This window comes from Sciurus carolinensis, chromosome 4 (assembly GCF_902686445.1).
Source record: "Sciurus carolinensis chromosome 4, mSciCar1.2, whole genome shotgun sequence".
Lineage (NCBI taxonomy): Eukaryota > Metazoa > Chordata > Mammalia > Rodentia > Sciuridae > Sciurus > Sciurus carolinensis.
Window position 1 is genome coordinate 15,077,631 of NC_062216.1, and position 15,558 is coordinate 15,093,188.

The following is a 15,558-nucleotide window of genomic DNA, read 5'->3' on the forward strand; positions in this document are numbered from 1 at the left end:
CCGCCCGGGGGGAAAGAGAACGCGAGCGCGCTGAGCAGCGAGCAGGAGAACGCGTCCTCGCCCGTCGGCCGGGAGGCCCCGAGCCGGCCCATGGGGAGCGGGTGTCCGGCACCGGCCAACAGGACCGCCGCCGCCCGCGCCGCGCCGGGTCCGTGAAGCCCAGGTAAGTGCCGAGAGGGGGCGCCCGGGGGGCACCGTGGCATCCTAATGTTCAGGGGACTCTCCCGGCGGGGGAATTCCTAGCCGAGCCCGCGGCGCACGCAGGGAATGAGTTACCCGTGCCCCTCTGGGCTGGGCCGCACATCCTCCCACCGAGAAGTTAGGATGCCCCTACTAGGGGCTGGACCGCTGGGAGTGGCGGCTCAGGAAAGCCCAGGCGCCCTCTGCCACTGGTCCGCATCTCCCTCTCTGGGCTTTCGCGGGCCGGCCGAGAGAACTGCGCCAAGAGAGTGCTGCCGCTCTGGTGCCACCTGTCATCCTGGTCCCTCGCGCACACGTTCAATTTTCCCTCCCTTGCTTCTCTCTCCGGGGCCCAGCCCGCTTTCCCCGCCTCTTTCCCTCCCCCCTGCCAGGCTGCAGTTACCAGCGGCACCCCGGCACTAGCGTTGCCGGCAGAGCGAGGGCAGCTTTAACCAGCCCAGCCGCAACCTCTTAGTCCCTTGTCTTTTGCTGTCTCACTCTTCCCCTGACCAGCCACCACAGATCCTAGCCGTTGTCCTGGGGCTCTGCTGGAAAAAGCCAAGAAACTGGAGCGTGGGAAGTCTGATTCAGGGCTGCCCAGGTATAGGGAGACAGCAGCAAGCAGCCCTGGCCAGCTGCCCTTCCCAGTGACTCCAGTCTACCTGGCTTACAAGTCCCAGTCTTGTCTAGCTGGGGCTGGAGGCGGAGGTTGGCAAGCAGCACCCCCAAAACAACAAGCTGCTGTTTGGGAAGAATCCCTGGAGACCCGAGCCCCATTTTATACCTGGGCATACTGAGGCTTAGAGGAACAAGAAGACTTGCCTAAGTTCACACAGTAGGTGACAGTCAGGGCCAGGATTCGGCCTTCCTGTGCTCCCACCTTCCACAGAGTTAAGCTCTTGGGTTCTTGCTCCCTGTCCTTCTCCAGGGCTCATGATCAGATTCCTGGCTCTGTGAGGTCAGAACATGTCATCCTAGAAATGGCAGTCTCTGCTGAACTTGCACCCTCAAATTCAGGTGGGGACAGAGTTTGGGGGAAGGGGGGAGCTCCCCATGCTGGAGCATCCCACCCAGACATGATCCTTCAGGCCACACATGGTAGGTTACATGATGCACGGCTGTGGGCTGGCACTTGCCTTACTGGTCTGAGCCACTTTGGTGCTGCCAGGGCGGTGCCCGCTCTGTGCCACCAGTAAAATTGCTTGGGGCATGTGCCCAAGGAACTCATGCTTTGGTGGTAATGCTCTAGGGACCCCCCTGGGAGAGCCCCATGAGGGCAGGAGAGTGATGGAGAGCACTCCCAGCTTCCTGAAGGACACCCCAGCCTGGGAGAAGACAGCCCCTGAGAACGGCATCGTGGGACAGGAGCCTGGTACTCCACTGCAGGATAGCCTGCGCCATGGGGCACTGTGCCTGGGAGAGCCCGCTCCCTTCTGGAGGGGCGTCCTGAGTACCCCAGACTCCTGGTTTCCTCCTGGCTTCCCTCAGGGCCCCAAGGACACACTCCCACTGGTGGAGGGTGAGGGCCCCTGCAATGGGGAGAGGAAGACCAGCTGGCTGGGTAGCAAGGAAGGACTGCGCTGGAAAGAGGCGATGCTGGCCCATCCACTAGCCTTCTGCGGACCAGCATGCCCGCCTCGCTACGGCCCCCTTATTCCTGAGCATAGTGGTGGCCATGCCAAGAGTGACCCTGTGGCCTTCCGACCTGTGCACTGCCCTTTCCTGCTGGAGACCAAGATCTTGGAGCGAGCTCCCTTCTGGGTGCCCACCTGCTTGCCGCCCTACCTAGTATCCAGTCTGCCCCCAGAGCGTCCATGTGACTGGCCCTTGGCCCCACACCCCTGGGTGTACTCTGGGGGCCAGCCCAAAGTGCCCTCCGCCTTCAGCTTAGGCAGCAAGGTGAGTGCTGGAGCAGAAGGGGTAGGTACCTGGGACTCAGGACACACATTGTAGCTTAACGGTGCCACTCTGCCTGGCCATTCTGATGAAAGATGAGGCTCCTTCGCCTGGAGGAGTTCAGAGTTATCCCCTGGAGTCAGCCTGTGCAGCCAGCCCCCTGAGCAGCTCTGTCTCACTGGCCCTCCTTTGTCCTCAGGCTTTTGCAGCCACTGACTCTGTCCACCCAGGCCAAGGCCTTGGAAACTCTGCCCTTCAAATGTGTGGCCTTGTCCTGGGGCAGAGGGTAGGCAAGGCCTCTCTCTACCTGGGAATGGGATGTGCTGGGGACTTCATGACTTGTATCTAAGGCTCCTCTCCCATAGGCAACCCCATTCCCAGTTTGAGATTTTAAAATACTTAAAAACTACTATGGGTTAAGGCACCCAATCATCCAAATAGGTCCCAGGTGCCCACTGACGGTGTCAGCCATGGGCTGACGTTAGTTGTTAGATTGTGGTGAAGTCCAAAAAATCCCCGGGGAGGCTCTGGAGGGATCCCAGGGCAATGAGGAACCACTGAGGGGACCCAGGGCAGTGCCATTTATCACCCAATCAGGGAGCTGCTCGGTGGTTTCGCAGCAGCAGTATTTTATTTATGACAACTGCTGGTGTTGGTCCTGCCTGTCCTTTTAAGTCCTGGGAACCAAGCCAGCACTAACTTAACTCTTTCTCCGCTCTTAGGGCTTTTATCACAAGGATCCGAGCACTCTCAGGCTGGCAAAGGAGCCCTTGGTCACGTTGGAACCTGGCCTGCTGGGCTCAGCCCCTGGTGGGCACCTCCAGAGAGCCCGAGAGGCAGAAGGCCCTTCACTCCACCTGAGGGATGGGGAGACAGGAGCTGGCAGGCAGCAGAATCTTTGCCCACTTTTCCTGGGGCATCCAGACCCTGTTCCCCGGCCCCCCTGGCCCACTTGTCCCCCAGGCCTGGTTCATACTTTTGGCAACGTCTGGGCTGTGCCAGGCAGTGGCAGCCTTGGGTACCCCCTGGGGCCACCAGCCACACCCAGGTGCCCCTCTCCTGGGCCTCCCACCACCCAGGGGGGCTGTTGCTCATCCCACCCACCTGCTAGAGAGGGGGATCTTGGTTCCTGTGGGAAGTGCCAGGAGGGCCTGGAGGAGGGGACCAGCGGGCCCCGTGAATCCAGCGAGGCAGTGAGCAAGGTGCCTGGTCCCAGGGCCTGCCTGCCGAGCCACCACACCAAGCTGAAGAAGACGTGGCTCACGCGGCACTCGGAGCAGTTTGGGTGTCCAGGCGACTGTCCTGAGGAAGAGAAGAGTTCAACTGCCCGGCTCCGGGCCCTCAAGAGGGCAGGCAGCCCTGAGGTTCAGGGAGCAGCCCGTGGCCCTGCCCCCAAGCGCCCACCTGATCCTTTCCCAGGCACCGTGGGGCAGGGGACTGGAGGTTGGCAGGAGGTGCTGGACACATCAGTAGGGAGCAAGGCAGAGGCAGAACAGCATGAGGAACAGAAAGGTAAGGGTCGTGGGGGGCTTGGCAGCCTTACTGGGAGCAAGAGCCCAGCTGGGGCTCTGTGGGGGACAGGGTCCACAGGTGCTCTAAGATGGACTACACCCAGTTGTCCGTTTCCTGCCTCAATCTCTGGGGCTCTCTGGGGCTTCTCAGCATCTACAGCCAGAGCCTTCCGCCTTCCAGCTGATGATTGCCATCTCCCCATCTCCTGCCAAGCCGTGGTGTGTTGGTGGCAGCCTAGGCTTTGGAGTCAAAGTGCCTGCTTCCTGACTTTGCTGATCAGTAGCTGTGTGACTTGGGCGAACAACTTCTGGGCCTCAGTTGTGTCATCTATAAAATGGGGATAAAAGATGTGCCTACCTCATGAACTTTGCTGCAAGGATTGAATACTGTAATAATTCACATCGAGGGCATGATAGAATTGGTGGCTCTTAGTAAACATTCAGTAAATATTCATTGCTCTGATTATTTGTGCTACAAATCCTGGTTTGAGCATCACCTCTCCTGAAGGATCCCAAGTCCTGCCTGTTGCCCAGCTGGATCACAGAGGCTCAGTTTGGACTCTCCACCGTTAGGACCTTGGGCACATCCTGGACTCTGCTGCTACATGATGTCCTTCACAGAGGGTTCTGGTACTGCTGGGTTCTTTAAGATCCCCTAATTTCCCAGTCTTCTGGACTACTGGGTGTGGATCAGGACTGTCTCCTTGGCCTTGACCAAATACCTCTGCACCTGGCATGGGTCCATCTGTGCCTCCCAGACCTCCGTCTGGTCTGGGAAGTAGTTGGCTCCCTCGCCTTCTTGGGTTACTGCACCTGTGGCCTGTGTTGAAACTCTCCAGCCTTCTCACTTTCCGGCGCCCTCCATCCGTCTGTCCACGTTGGGATTGTCTCCTCACATTCTCACGCAGCCAGCGGTGTCGCTTAAACCCTCAGTGGAGCTATCCAGACTCTACACTGGAAGGATCCCACACTTGTGTGAGGACCATCGCTCCAGTTGCTCAAAGCCCTCGGCCTGATACCAGACACCCCTTCCCGTGGCATCAGGCCATGCCAGGCATGAGAGACCAAGTCAGGAATAAGGACAGAGGAAGGCAGGCCACTGCTCAGTCTGTGTGTGAACCTTCTGGCTGCCTGGCCTGCTCTTGCTGGTTCTGCATTACGCCTCCCAGGCCTGGGGCAAGAGCCTGGACTGAGTGTATTGACGGGGTGGGTGCTGAGACGGGGGCTGGGGTTGGCATGAGCCCCAGAAACCTAAACTCCTGACCAGCTGCACTGTCCCCTTAGGACCCCAAGATGGCAGGACCAGCCTCAAGGACCCCGGACTTCAGGACATACCTTGCTCAGCCCTGTCGGCAGGCATCACTCAATGCCAAAGCTGTGCCCAGGCAGCTGGAGAGGTGGGCGGGCTGACCTGCCACTCCCAGCAAGCTCGGAGGTGAGCCTTGCCTTGGCTGCCCCAGCATCCCGTCCTCTGGCCCGGGGCTCCCTCCTCACACGCTTCTGCCTGGCCTACAGATTGCCTCTGGGAGGGGAGCATCAGCAGGAGGAAGACTCCCCGGGCAGCTCTGAGGAGGGAGGAGGGTCTGGCTCTGAAGCTGGACTCAGCAGGGGCCTCGCCAAGCACCTGCTGAGTGGTTTGGGGGACCGATTGTGCCGCCTGCTGCGGAGGGAGCGGGAGGCCCTGGCCTGGGCACAGCGTGAAGGTGAGCTGACCTCCCTCTCTCTGCCATGCCCGCTCCCCCCACACCGTGGCTTCCCAGGCCTGCTGTGACCTCAGAAGAGCTCCTGCCTCATCTGTCCTTACTCCTGACTCGGTCTCTTAGTCAACGCTGAGGTTTCTGGCTTGGGTGGGGGATGCTGGGAAGTGTAAAACCTGGTCCAGCCCAATTCCCAGAGAGCCTTAGGGCTTGTGGGGAAAGCAGGGCCAAGTGCAAGTGTCTGCAGGAACCTGTGAGGCGGGAGGCTTACTGGGGTGGTGAGGCCTGTGGGCCCAGGAGGCTGGTGGGATTCCTGCTGATGTTAAAGACTGGAGGGCGTGCAGTGCGGTCCTCAGCTCCAGGCTGTCCCCTCTGGCTTGCCTCTACTGCACCCAAGTGGTCTCTGTAACACACGGCCCTGGGCCTGCCTGGCGCTGGAAGGGGCGGGGTGTAGAGATCACTTGTGGCTCCTCTTGCCCCAGAAAGGCCAGCACCCTAGTTTTCTTCAGCCAGCTACTGTCAGCTTCTGTTGGCTCCTATTGTTCCCAGCTGGATTCCCAGTATGCACACCCATCTATCCTTCCCTTCCCGGAGCTCCCCAGCTTGTCCATCCCCTGGGGCCGTGGCGCTGGCTGTTCCCGGTCTGGAATACCCTGCTCCTCCCTTCCTACCTGGTGCATGAAAACTTACTCATACTTTGGGGCCCACTTGTAAAGTTGCCCCACCACACCTCGCTCCTGGCGCATAGTCACCATGTGTCAGCGGGTCCATCTCACCACCTGGCGCATGAGTCTTGGGAGGGCAGGGACCCAGTCCTGAGCAGCTGGGAGTCCCCACCCCAGCACATGTCCAGGTGCTTGCTGAATGGGTGCAAAGATGGCTTAATCTGAAATTTTGCTCTTAAAAATAAAATCCACTCCTATGGGTAAAGACAGATGTGGCTCTTAAGGTTCCCTCTGAAAATACAGCATCCCCTGCAGGAAAGTCCACCTGAGCAGTGGCCAGTCCTTCTGTTTCTGGTAGCAAGTAGGGCTCGGGAGGCAGGGAGTTGGATGAAGGAATGTGCTGGAAGTGGTATGGATTATTAATTCAGGCCCAGTGGCGAAATCCCTGGACAGGCCTGGGAAGCTAAAGCCTCCGCTGTCCTGGAGGGCTTTGCCTGAGGGGGTGGTTTCTGCAGGGGGGTTCTTGTCAGGGGCCGCTGAGTAAGTAGGGGGGAATCAAGGGGCCTGTCTCCCTCCTCCAGGTGGCTCTCGCTGGAAACTGCTCCGTGCTCCTCCCCACTCTGCCTGGAGGCTTCCTATGTGAAGCTGAAGGGACATTGTCTTCAGCCCCCTGACCCTGATCTCTCCTGTGGTCAGCAGGCCGGGGGCCAGCCATGACTGAGGATAGCCCGGGCATTCCTCGCTGCTGTAGTCGTTGCCACCATGGACTCTTCAACACTCACTGGAGATGCCCCCGCTGCAGCCACCGGCTGTGTGTGGCCTGTGGTCGCATGTCTGGTGCTGGGAGGGCCCGGGACAAAGCAGGTAGGGAGAGGCCAAGGGGCTGAGGGTGAGTGGGCAGAGAGGGAGGCTGCTGAGGGCCTGCTCTAGGGCATGCGGCCATTTCCTGGCTGCCTCTCTCTGAAGAGCCTCCCCACCCTGCCCAGCCCAGGCCTCAGCCACCGCTGCTCCTTGCCCCGTAGAGCAGAACTTTCCCTCTCCCCAGATCAAGGGCCACGCCTGTATCCTTGCCCACCCTTAAGAGAAGTCGGGTGCCTACTCTATGCCTCCCATTTTGCTCAGCTTGCATCTTTTTAAACCTGTTGTAACACTGTGAGGTGGGTATGATTGCCTCCATTTTCCAGATAAGAAAAACTCAGAGAGGTTAAGTGATTTGCCCATGACCAACAGCTAGTAAATGTTACGGCCAGGATTTAGACTTAGATCTTCTGACTGTATCCCATTCTTTTCATAATTCTCGGTTTTCTTTTCCTTGTTTCAACCCAACCACCTGAGTTCTTGAAGTTTATCAGTGCTCCAAGAGATATGGCTAAAAAAATTTCCAGAATCAGAAACATTCTGGAACATTCTCTGCCACATGACCACTTTGAGATTTTGCAGTATCTCAGCATATGAAAGCTTTTGCTTTCTGCAGGCAAAGAATTCTGTGTCACTCTGTGCCTAAGTTTCCCAGAAAGCAACAAGCTTTATGGCTTGTCGAGCCCCTGATTTAATATCATGTCCTTGGCCTGCTTCCCTGACCTTAACCCATGGTTACCTTGCTTTCTGGACCTGCAGCTTCTCCCTTCCCACCCCACAGGCTCTCCGGAGCAGTTCACGGAGGAGTGTGCCCAGGAGGCTGGGCACACTGCCTGTTCTCTGATGCTGACCCAGTTTGTCTCTAGCCAGGGTGAGCCATCGTGGAGGGGTGGAGCGTGCAGTGGGTGGGTCCTGAGGGAGACCAGCTTCCTGTCTGGTTGTCCCTCACCCTGGTGCCATGCCCTCCCGGTTGCTGGCCTACACTCCCCACCAACCTCCCACTCTCCTCTCTACCCCCAGTGTTGACAGAACTGAGCACTGCCATGCACCAGGTCTGGGTCAAGTTTGACATCCGGGGTCATTGCCCCTGCCAAACTGATGCCCGGGTGTGGGCCACTGCGGATGGAGGCCAGCAGGTAAGAACCAGGGCATGGCTCCGTTGACAAAGACTGACAGGAGGCCCCAGGATTGGGTAGCATGCCTTGTAAGGGGCTGGGCCTTCTCTTGATGGGGATCACAGAAGCCACAGAAGAGGGTCACAGAAGCCAGTGGAATTTGGCTACTTCCCCACTTCTCCTGGGGGTTAGAATCCTAGCAGGGAGCGCCAGCCACACCTCCACACCCACCTCACTCCCTGCCTGCATTGAGTCCTGTTCCAGTTCATGCTTCTTCTAGTTCCGTTTTCCCAGCACCAAGCGCAGTAGGTACTCAACATGCACGTTGCCAAGTTTTTATGAAGTTCGTGTTTTTATGATAAAAGTTATCCATTCTTGTGCGTGTGGTGGCGCATGCCTGCAATCCCAGCAGCTCAGGAGGCTGAGGCAGGAGGATCTTGAGTTCAAAGCCAGCCTCAGCAAAAGCAAGGCACTAAGCAGCTCAGTGAGACCCTGTCTCTAAATAAAATACGAAATAGGACTGAGCAGCTGGCTCAGTGGTCGAGGGCCCCTGAATTCAATCCTCGGTACCAAAAAAAAAAAAAAAGAAAAGAAAAGAAAGAAAAGAAAAGAAAGAAATATTTCTCTAAGCACATTCTGAGTATCAGACTCTGTGCCCCATACCCCTTGTGGAAACTTTAGAAAGTACAAAGCATGAGGAAGAAAACAATAATGACCTTGCATGTCACCATTAACATTTTGACATATTTTTTTCCAGTCATTGGTTAATATGTTTATTTGCATCTATTTTAGTATACTTTAGATCATACTGTATGGAGAAGTCCATGAGTAGCTTCTTCTCACATTATATCCAATAATACTTACACCTGTGAACACAATTTTAGGACTTACAAGCATTCACCATTAATTCTTGGGGGTTGAGTTGAGTTGTAGCTGCCATTTTAAAAACCTCTGGTTGGATTGGGAATTTAACAGAAGGAGCCGACAGAGAAAACTCCCTCAACTCCACAACCTTCCTGCAACGGGGATCCCCACAGGACCAAGGACATCAAAGAGGGTGAGTGGCTCCTCGCACTCCTTGGACAGTGATGCACTGGGGCAGGGGGCAGCAGGAGGGTCCAGGAACAAGCTGCCGTTGCTTTAGAAAATGGCCACCCTTATTGGGCATGGTGGCACGCACCTGTAATCCCAGCAACTCAGGAGGCTGAGTCAGGAGAATCACAAATTGAGGTCAGCCTCAGCAACTTAGCAAGGCCCCGTCTCAAAATAAAAATATAAAAAGGGCAGGCGGGATATAGCTCAGTGGTAAAGTGCCCCTGGTTCAATCCCCAGTACCCACCCCGCAAAAAGAAGAAAGAAGACAGCCATCCCCACCTCCACCCCCACCTCCACTGGAGACAGGTCTCCCAGCTTCCTCTCCAGTCAGACTCTGGTTCTAGGCCAGAGTTTCAAGAGGCTCTGGAACTGCCTTTGGGCGAAGGTTAGGAGGTCCCCTCAGTTAGGATGGCGGATGCTGTGAGGAGAGCAGACCCGCCACATGAGTGGGAGCCGCCTTTTGAGGCAAAGGGAAGGGGCCAAAAGGGAAGTCCCTCACGATTTTCTTCCCCAACAGAGACCCCAGACTCCACTGAGACCCCAACAGAGGACCGTGCCAGCCGAGGGCCCCTGCCTTGTCCCTCTCTCTGTGAACTGCTGGCCTCTACTGCTGTCAAACTCTGCCTGGGGCACGAGCGGATCCACATGGCCTTTGCCCCCGTTACTCCTGCTCTGCCCAGCGTGAGCAAGGGCACGCGGGGAGGGCTGGGAGTCTGGGGACCAGAGACAGGGCCACAGTCCCTGTGGGGCCAGATGGGTCCTGAGCCCTGCTGCCCCGCTTCCCTCCCTGCCCACAGGATGACCGCATCACCAACATCCTGGACAGCATCATTGCCCAGGTAGTGGAACGGAAGATCCAGGAGAAAGCCCTGGGGCCCGGCCTTCGAGCAGGGCCGGGCCTGCGCAAGGGCCTGAGCCTGCCCCTCTCACCAGTGAGGCCCCGGCTGCAGCCCCCGGGGGCCTTGCTGTGGCTGCAGGAGCCCAGGCCTCGGCGAGGTTTCCGCCTCTTCCAGGAGCACTGGAGGCAGGGCCAGGTGAGCCCCCCAGCATCTCACCTCGCCCCCCTGCAGGCTGGTTACTCGGCCCCAGCTGTCCGGGTGGTTCTGGGGCTGTCACAACACGTCCCAGTCCCGCCACGGTGGGCTTCCGCTCATCCTCCCCATGTCCTGTCCTCCTTCCTTCCCCACCGCAGCCCGTGTTGGTGTCAGGGATTCAGAGAACACTGCAGGGCAACCTGTGGGGGATGGGAGCGCTGGGGGCACTTGGAGGCCAGGTGCAGGCGCTGACCCCCCATGGGCCTCCCAAGCCCACAAGCCTGGACAGCACAGCCTTCTGGGAGGGATTTTCTCAGCCCGAGAGTAAGTATTCCCAACGTGGGGTGGCAGGAAGTAGGGCCCAGGGCAGGGACCACGCTTGTGCGTTGCTACCACTGGGACAGGGACCCAGGGACCAAGCTCCTCGTAGGCCAGTGGCCTTCTGTCTTCTCCCCCAGTGCGCCCAAAGCCAGACGAGGGCTCTGTCCTCCTGCTGCACCGAGCTCTGGGAGATGAGGACATCAGCAGGTGTGTGGAATACCAAGGCCAGCCCCGTCTCCGCCACCATCCTCTTCCTGTCCTCCCACCCCTCCTCCTTCAGCACCCCACCACCCCCGGGACCCTCAGTGCTCTCAGCTTCCCCTCCGGAGTCACCTCGTGTGGTGGGGGAGTGTCCAGTGGGGCCTGTGGCATTCGGGTTGGACCTGCTGAGCATGAAGCCTGCTGCCCACAGGCTGGAGAACCTGGCGTCCAGCCTGCCCCTCCCTGAGTACTGTGCCCCCCACGGGAAACTCAACCTGGCTTCCTACCTCCCGCCGGGCCTCGCCCTGCATCTGCTGGAGCCCCAGCTCTGGGCGGCCCATGGTGAGTGCAGTGCCCTGCCACTCCTGGCCATCCCCTGCCCTCACCTTGTATCTGTCATCTTGGGGTACACTGGTGTCCCTGCCGAGGTCCTGGGGCCCACAGTGCTTCTTTTATTCTGTTCCAAACCATCCATTCTCCATCTGCATGCAGGCGTGAGCTCACACCGTGGACACCTGGGGACCAAGAACCTCTGTGTGGAGGTGGCTGACCTGGTTACCATCCTGGTTCATGCGGAGGCGCCACTGCCTGCTTGGCACCGGGCACAGAAAGGTGGGTCAGCTAGATGCCGCGGCACATGCCTACAATCCCAGCTACTTGGAATGCTGAGGCAGGAGGATCAGAATTTAGTGAGACTCGGTCTCAAAATAAAATAAAAAGGGTTTGGGGTGTAGCTCAGTGGCACTTGCCTATCGTGTGTGAAACTGACCCTGGTTTCAATATCCAGGACCATTAAAAAAAAAAAAAAAAAGGAGAAGAAAAGAAAGACGTTGCTCTTGGGGAGCAGAGGGGGAACAAGCTAGTGACAAAGGTGCCTGTCTCCACCTGCTCTGGGCCCACCTGAGCCATCTGTCTCCTGCAGATTTCCTTTCAGGCTTGGATGGGGAGGGACTCTGGTCTCCTGGTAGCCAGGTCAGCACCGTGTGGCACGTGTTCCGGGCACAGGACGCCCAGCGCATCCGCCGCTTTCTCCAGATGGTGAGGAGGGAACCGGGAAACCTCCCCACCCCCTTTCCAGCCCGGGAGCTTGTCTTATGTACCTGAGTCCTTGTCTCATGTGCTTGCTCCCCACCCCAGCCCCTCAGGTGAGCCGGACTGCCCCAACTCATTCAAACAGGGGCGGAGAAGGCAGACTAGGACCCCCATTCTGTGGAGGGACTCTTAAGGAGGAGGAGGGTGTAGCAGGAGCCTGGGGACCTAATGGTGTAAACTGGGCATTGTGCTAAGGGCCTTGGGTACTTTAATGTCCCCCCGTTGCCCTCTGCCCTGTCTCATTTTGTTGACCAGAAAATGGAGGCTCACGGTAGAGCTGAGCTCGGAGCTTCGGTCTGCTCCGACCCAGGTCACTACTCTGTGCTCCTCCTGGGCCAGGCAGCTTCCCCTTCCTGGGCTCTGGGCGCGTGAGACTGGCAGAAGGCCAAGGGGAACCCTGCTGCTCCCCTTTCATGGCTCCACCCTATGAGGAGGGACTGCCCAAGGGAGATGCTGGCTAGGTAGAGGGCGGAGGGAGATAGACCAGGTGACAGAGCAGAGACCCAGCCAGGACAGCGGCCTCGTGGCTGCAGAGTCCAGCTGGGCCCCAGTTATCCTGGGGAAAAGACTTCCACAAAGTGTCACCCCTCTAAGGCACACGCACGGACATGCGGAGGCCAAGGTGCTGTCCTCCACCACCTTGTGCACACATCTACAGAGGCACACGCAGATGCTGGGACATCCAGAAGGGAACAGACAGAGGCACACCGTCATAAACAGATGGCCTCGTCTGGTCAGGGTGTGGTTGGCTGTGGGCAGTCCCATATGGCCCAACATGATGATTCATGGGAGAGGGCTGAGGGGGTACATCCTCACTGGGTGGCCTGGGAACACACTGCTCTGGCCTCAGGATGGACTTGAATCTCTGGGCAAAGGAACCTTGGCACCTGGCTGGCACGTCTCTAGGGTCTAGTCTGGTTCACCAGCCTTCCCTGCCCCCCTCTGCCCAGTCTTGTAGCTCCAAGCCCAGGGACAATGGCTGAGGTCCTAGCTGAAGGGGGTGGATCTAGCCGGTGGCCAGTTGGAGCATGATGCTGGCGTTCACCTCAGCAGGTGTTCCCTGGGCACCTCCTCCCGTGGCCTCCACGAGTCCCTGCCTGTCCTAGGAGCTCTGGTTGGGCTGGTGTCGGCCCCCATAGCAGTTCTTGCCGCTGAGGCCCTGGTCTGAACAAGCAAGCCTGTCCACCCATTGGGAACCAGATCCTCTGTGTGGCCTTGCGCTTCTGGATCCAGGATCTTAGAGTGCCTTGAGTGTTTTGGATTGTCTCTCCAGGAGCCACAGCTCCCTGTTCCCCCACCTTAGCATAGGACAGGCTAGTCACAGATGCGACGGTAACGCCTGGTGTAGCAGTTTATGAATGGGGATCATGCAGGACATCTTGCTGGGTTTTGGAGAAAGGAGCACCATTGAGAGAGAGCAGGGGCCAAGCCAGGGCCACAGAGGCTGGCAAGGCAGCTGGCTCCGGGGAAAGCAGGATTAGACCCTCAGCTCCAGCGCCCTCAATCCCTTCCTCTAAGCTCCTTCCAGCTGAATGTTCGTTGCGACACCCTGAGCTGCCCTTGTCCTACCGCCAGCCCCTTTCTCTCCCATCCTGTGCCCTCCCCTGCCTGCCCTTCGAGATCTGACTGTCCCGGCTCTCTCCTGCGCCCCTGGCTTCTGTGAAGCCCATGTCCCTGTCCTCCTGCGGCCCCCTTCCCTCCCACCTCTGGCTCATCTCCCCTTCTCTTTCCCTGAGGTGTGCCCTGCTGAGGCAGGTGCCCTGGAGCCTGGTGCCCCAGGCAGCTGCTACCTGGACGCGGGGCTGCGTCGGCGCCTACGGGAGGAGTGGGGCGTGAGCTGCTGGACCCTGCTGCAGGCCCCCGGAGAGGCCGTGCTGGTGCCGGCAGGGGCGCCCCACCAGGTGCTTCCCCTGTGGGCGGGGGCTCCGCAGGGAGGTCAGGGTATCAGAAGCAAGCGACAAGAGAGCACCAGGGTCTTACAGCATTCTCTCCAGGCCCCAGAGCTAGGCAGGGCAGGGAGCCATGGCCTGCGGTAGGAAGCAGACAGAAGCTGTGGGGTCTTGAAGTCATCAAGTCCAAGTGGCCACACCCCAGGGCCTCCTTGGTGGCCCTCTGGCGTCCCCTTGGTCTGGTTTAGGACACACTGTATCCTGGACCTCTCCTCTGAGAGTTGGGTGGAGACATCAGAGGAAGTAGACCTCAGGGACCAGAGAAGCAGGGAGAGGGTGTGTGACCTTGAGCCTCCACTGACCCTCCTGCCCACTTCCTCCCTGGCACAGGTGCAGGGCCTGGTGAGCACAGTCAGCGTCACCCAGCACTTCTTGTCCCCTGAGACCTCTGCCCTCTCTGCTCAGCTCTGTCACCAGGGACCCAGCCTGCCTCCTGACTGCCACCTGCTTTATGCCCAAGTGAGTGTGACACTGGCCGGCAGGCTGAGTGTGCTGTCCAAGTCCCCCTGGGACATGGCTGTGGTGGGCAGGCCAGACCCGGCTCTGTGCCAGGTGGGCGGTCAGGCTCCTAAGCAGGGAGAGCGTTTCCTTGAGGGGGACGGGGAGTGCAGGTCCTGGAATGTGATTGAGAATTCCTGTCCTCTCTCTTTTTCCTAGATGGACTGGGCGGTGTTCCAAGCAGTGAAGGTGGCTGTGGGGACATTAGAGGAGGCCAAATAGGGGACATGGGGGTGGGGCGGGGTGGCAGGCAGGTAGTCCAGGTGCTCCATCTGGTGCAGCTTTGCCTGGCGCAGCTTCAGCCAGGGAAGGTGCCGGGGGACTTGGGGACTTTTGGTCAATCCCACAAACACCACTCTGGCACAAGCAGGGTACCCCACTCCTCACCCTTGCCTGGGTCCTAACACCCACAACCACAGTGCCACCGAAGAAGCTCGCACTCACCTTTGCAGGCTGGCACCTGCTCCACCCCTCCACCCCGCTCCATATTAAGGGTGACTGACTCCCTTTAACGCCTGCACCCCGGCACAGGAGACAAACAGCCCTTCTTTGGGGGACCTCGGGCATCGTTCTGGCCTAAGCAACACTTCCTTCTGCTGCCTCATCCCCTGCCGTCCCGCCCTGGCCTCCAGTTCTGCTTATCACACCTGGGCTCCCTGGCAGCTCTTCCCACTGCAGACCTGCTGGACTGGGGGCCCCCACAATTCTTCCCTCCTGCCAGAAGAGCTGTGAAGTGTGGGTGTGGGGAGGAGATGGCATCAGGGACTGCCTGGCTTGGCTGGAGAGGACACCGTGATGCCACCCCTGCCCCCTCCTCCTGCCTTCGTGATTTCCATTAAACTCTTGTTCTGTGACTGCTGCCAGTGTGGTTGGCCCTGCTCCTGCAGACCACGTGGCCTAGGGAGGGAGGAGAGCCGAGGCAGAGAGGGGGCAGGTGGGGACTGGGGACCCAGTGACAGGGACCTCGAATACCACTGCCTGCTTTTCTTCTGGGAGTCTGGGTTCCTGGAGCCTCCCAGGGAGCTGCCCCCTGAAGATGCTCCTGACTGTGACAGCAGGCAAGACACAGTCCCGGGCATAGCACTGAAGTGGCCTCCCTGGGCAGCACTGGCCTGTGGACTCTGGAGCCCCACTGCTTCCAGCAAACTCCCACCTTCTCCACTGCTGCCCTCCCGTCTGCCCTGACCTGGAGGGAAATCCAGGAAGCCCTGCCCAGCTGACTACCCTCGGTGGCCACAGTGCCCAAGGCTGAGCTTCACTGCCATTCTGCTCCCATCCGCCGTCCCTGGGCCCTTCTGGTGTGGCTCTCCCTCTGCCCTCCCCTGTGTATCTCAGCCAGCTCTTGGCAGACCTAATTGTTCCTGCTGTGGTTCGGGGATTTTTTATTAAATAAAATTTTTTATTTTAAATGTAACATACTTTCTGAACATTTTAGAAAACAAGAAA

At 58.7% G+C, this 15,558-nt stretch overlaps 1 protein-coding gene across 2 annotated transcripts; it reads left to right on the plus strand.

Annotated features, from left to right (window-relative positions):
* Positions 1–24: 24 nt before the first annotated feature.
* Hr (HR lysine demethylase and nuclear receptor corepressor) lies at positions 25–15,521 on the plus strand. 2 transcript variants are annotated; one of them, XM_047550528.1, is made up of 19 exons: positions 25–163; positions 1,430–2,079; positions 2,799–3,588; positions 4,872–5,022; positions 5,103–5,290; positions 6,646–6,813; positions 7,589–7,678; positions 7,828–7,943; positions 8,898–8,979; positions 9,535–9,698; positions 9,815–10,051; positions 10,210–10,375; positions 10,510–10,579; positions 10,785–10,915; positions 11,066–11,185; positions 11,496–11,611; positions 13,402–13,566; positions 13,945–14,073; positions 14,272–15,521. In XM_047550528.1, exons 2-19 carry the CDS (start codon positions 1,468–1,470, stop codon positions 14,332–14,334), a joined length of 3,558 nt encoding a protein of 1,185 aa, XP_047406484.1. In that variant the 5' UTR covers positions 25–163; positions 1,430–1,467; the 3' UTR covers positions 14,335–15,521. The 2 variants fall into 2 exon arrangements, with proteins under 2 accessions (XP_047406484.1, XP_047406485.1); XM_047550529.1 differs by having other exon boundaries at positions 6,649–6,813.
* The last annotated feature ends 37 nt before the right edge of the window (positions 15,522–15,558 follow it).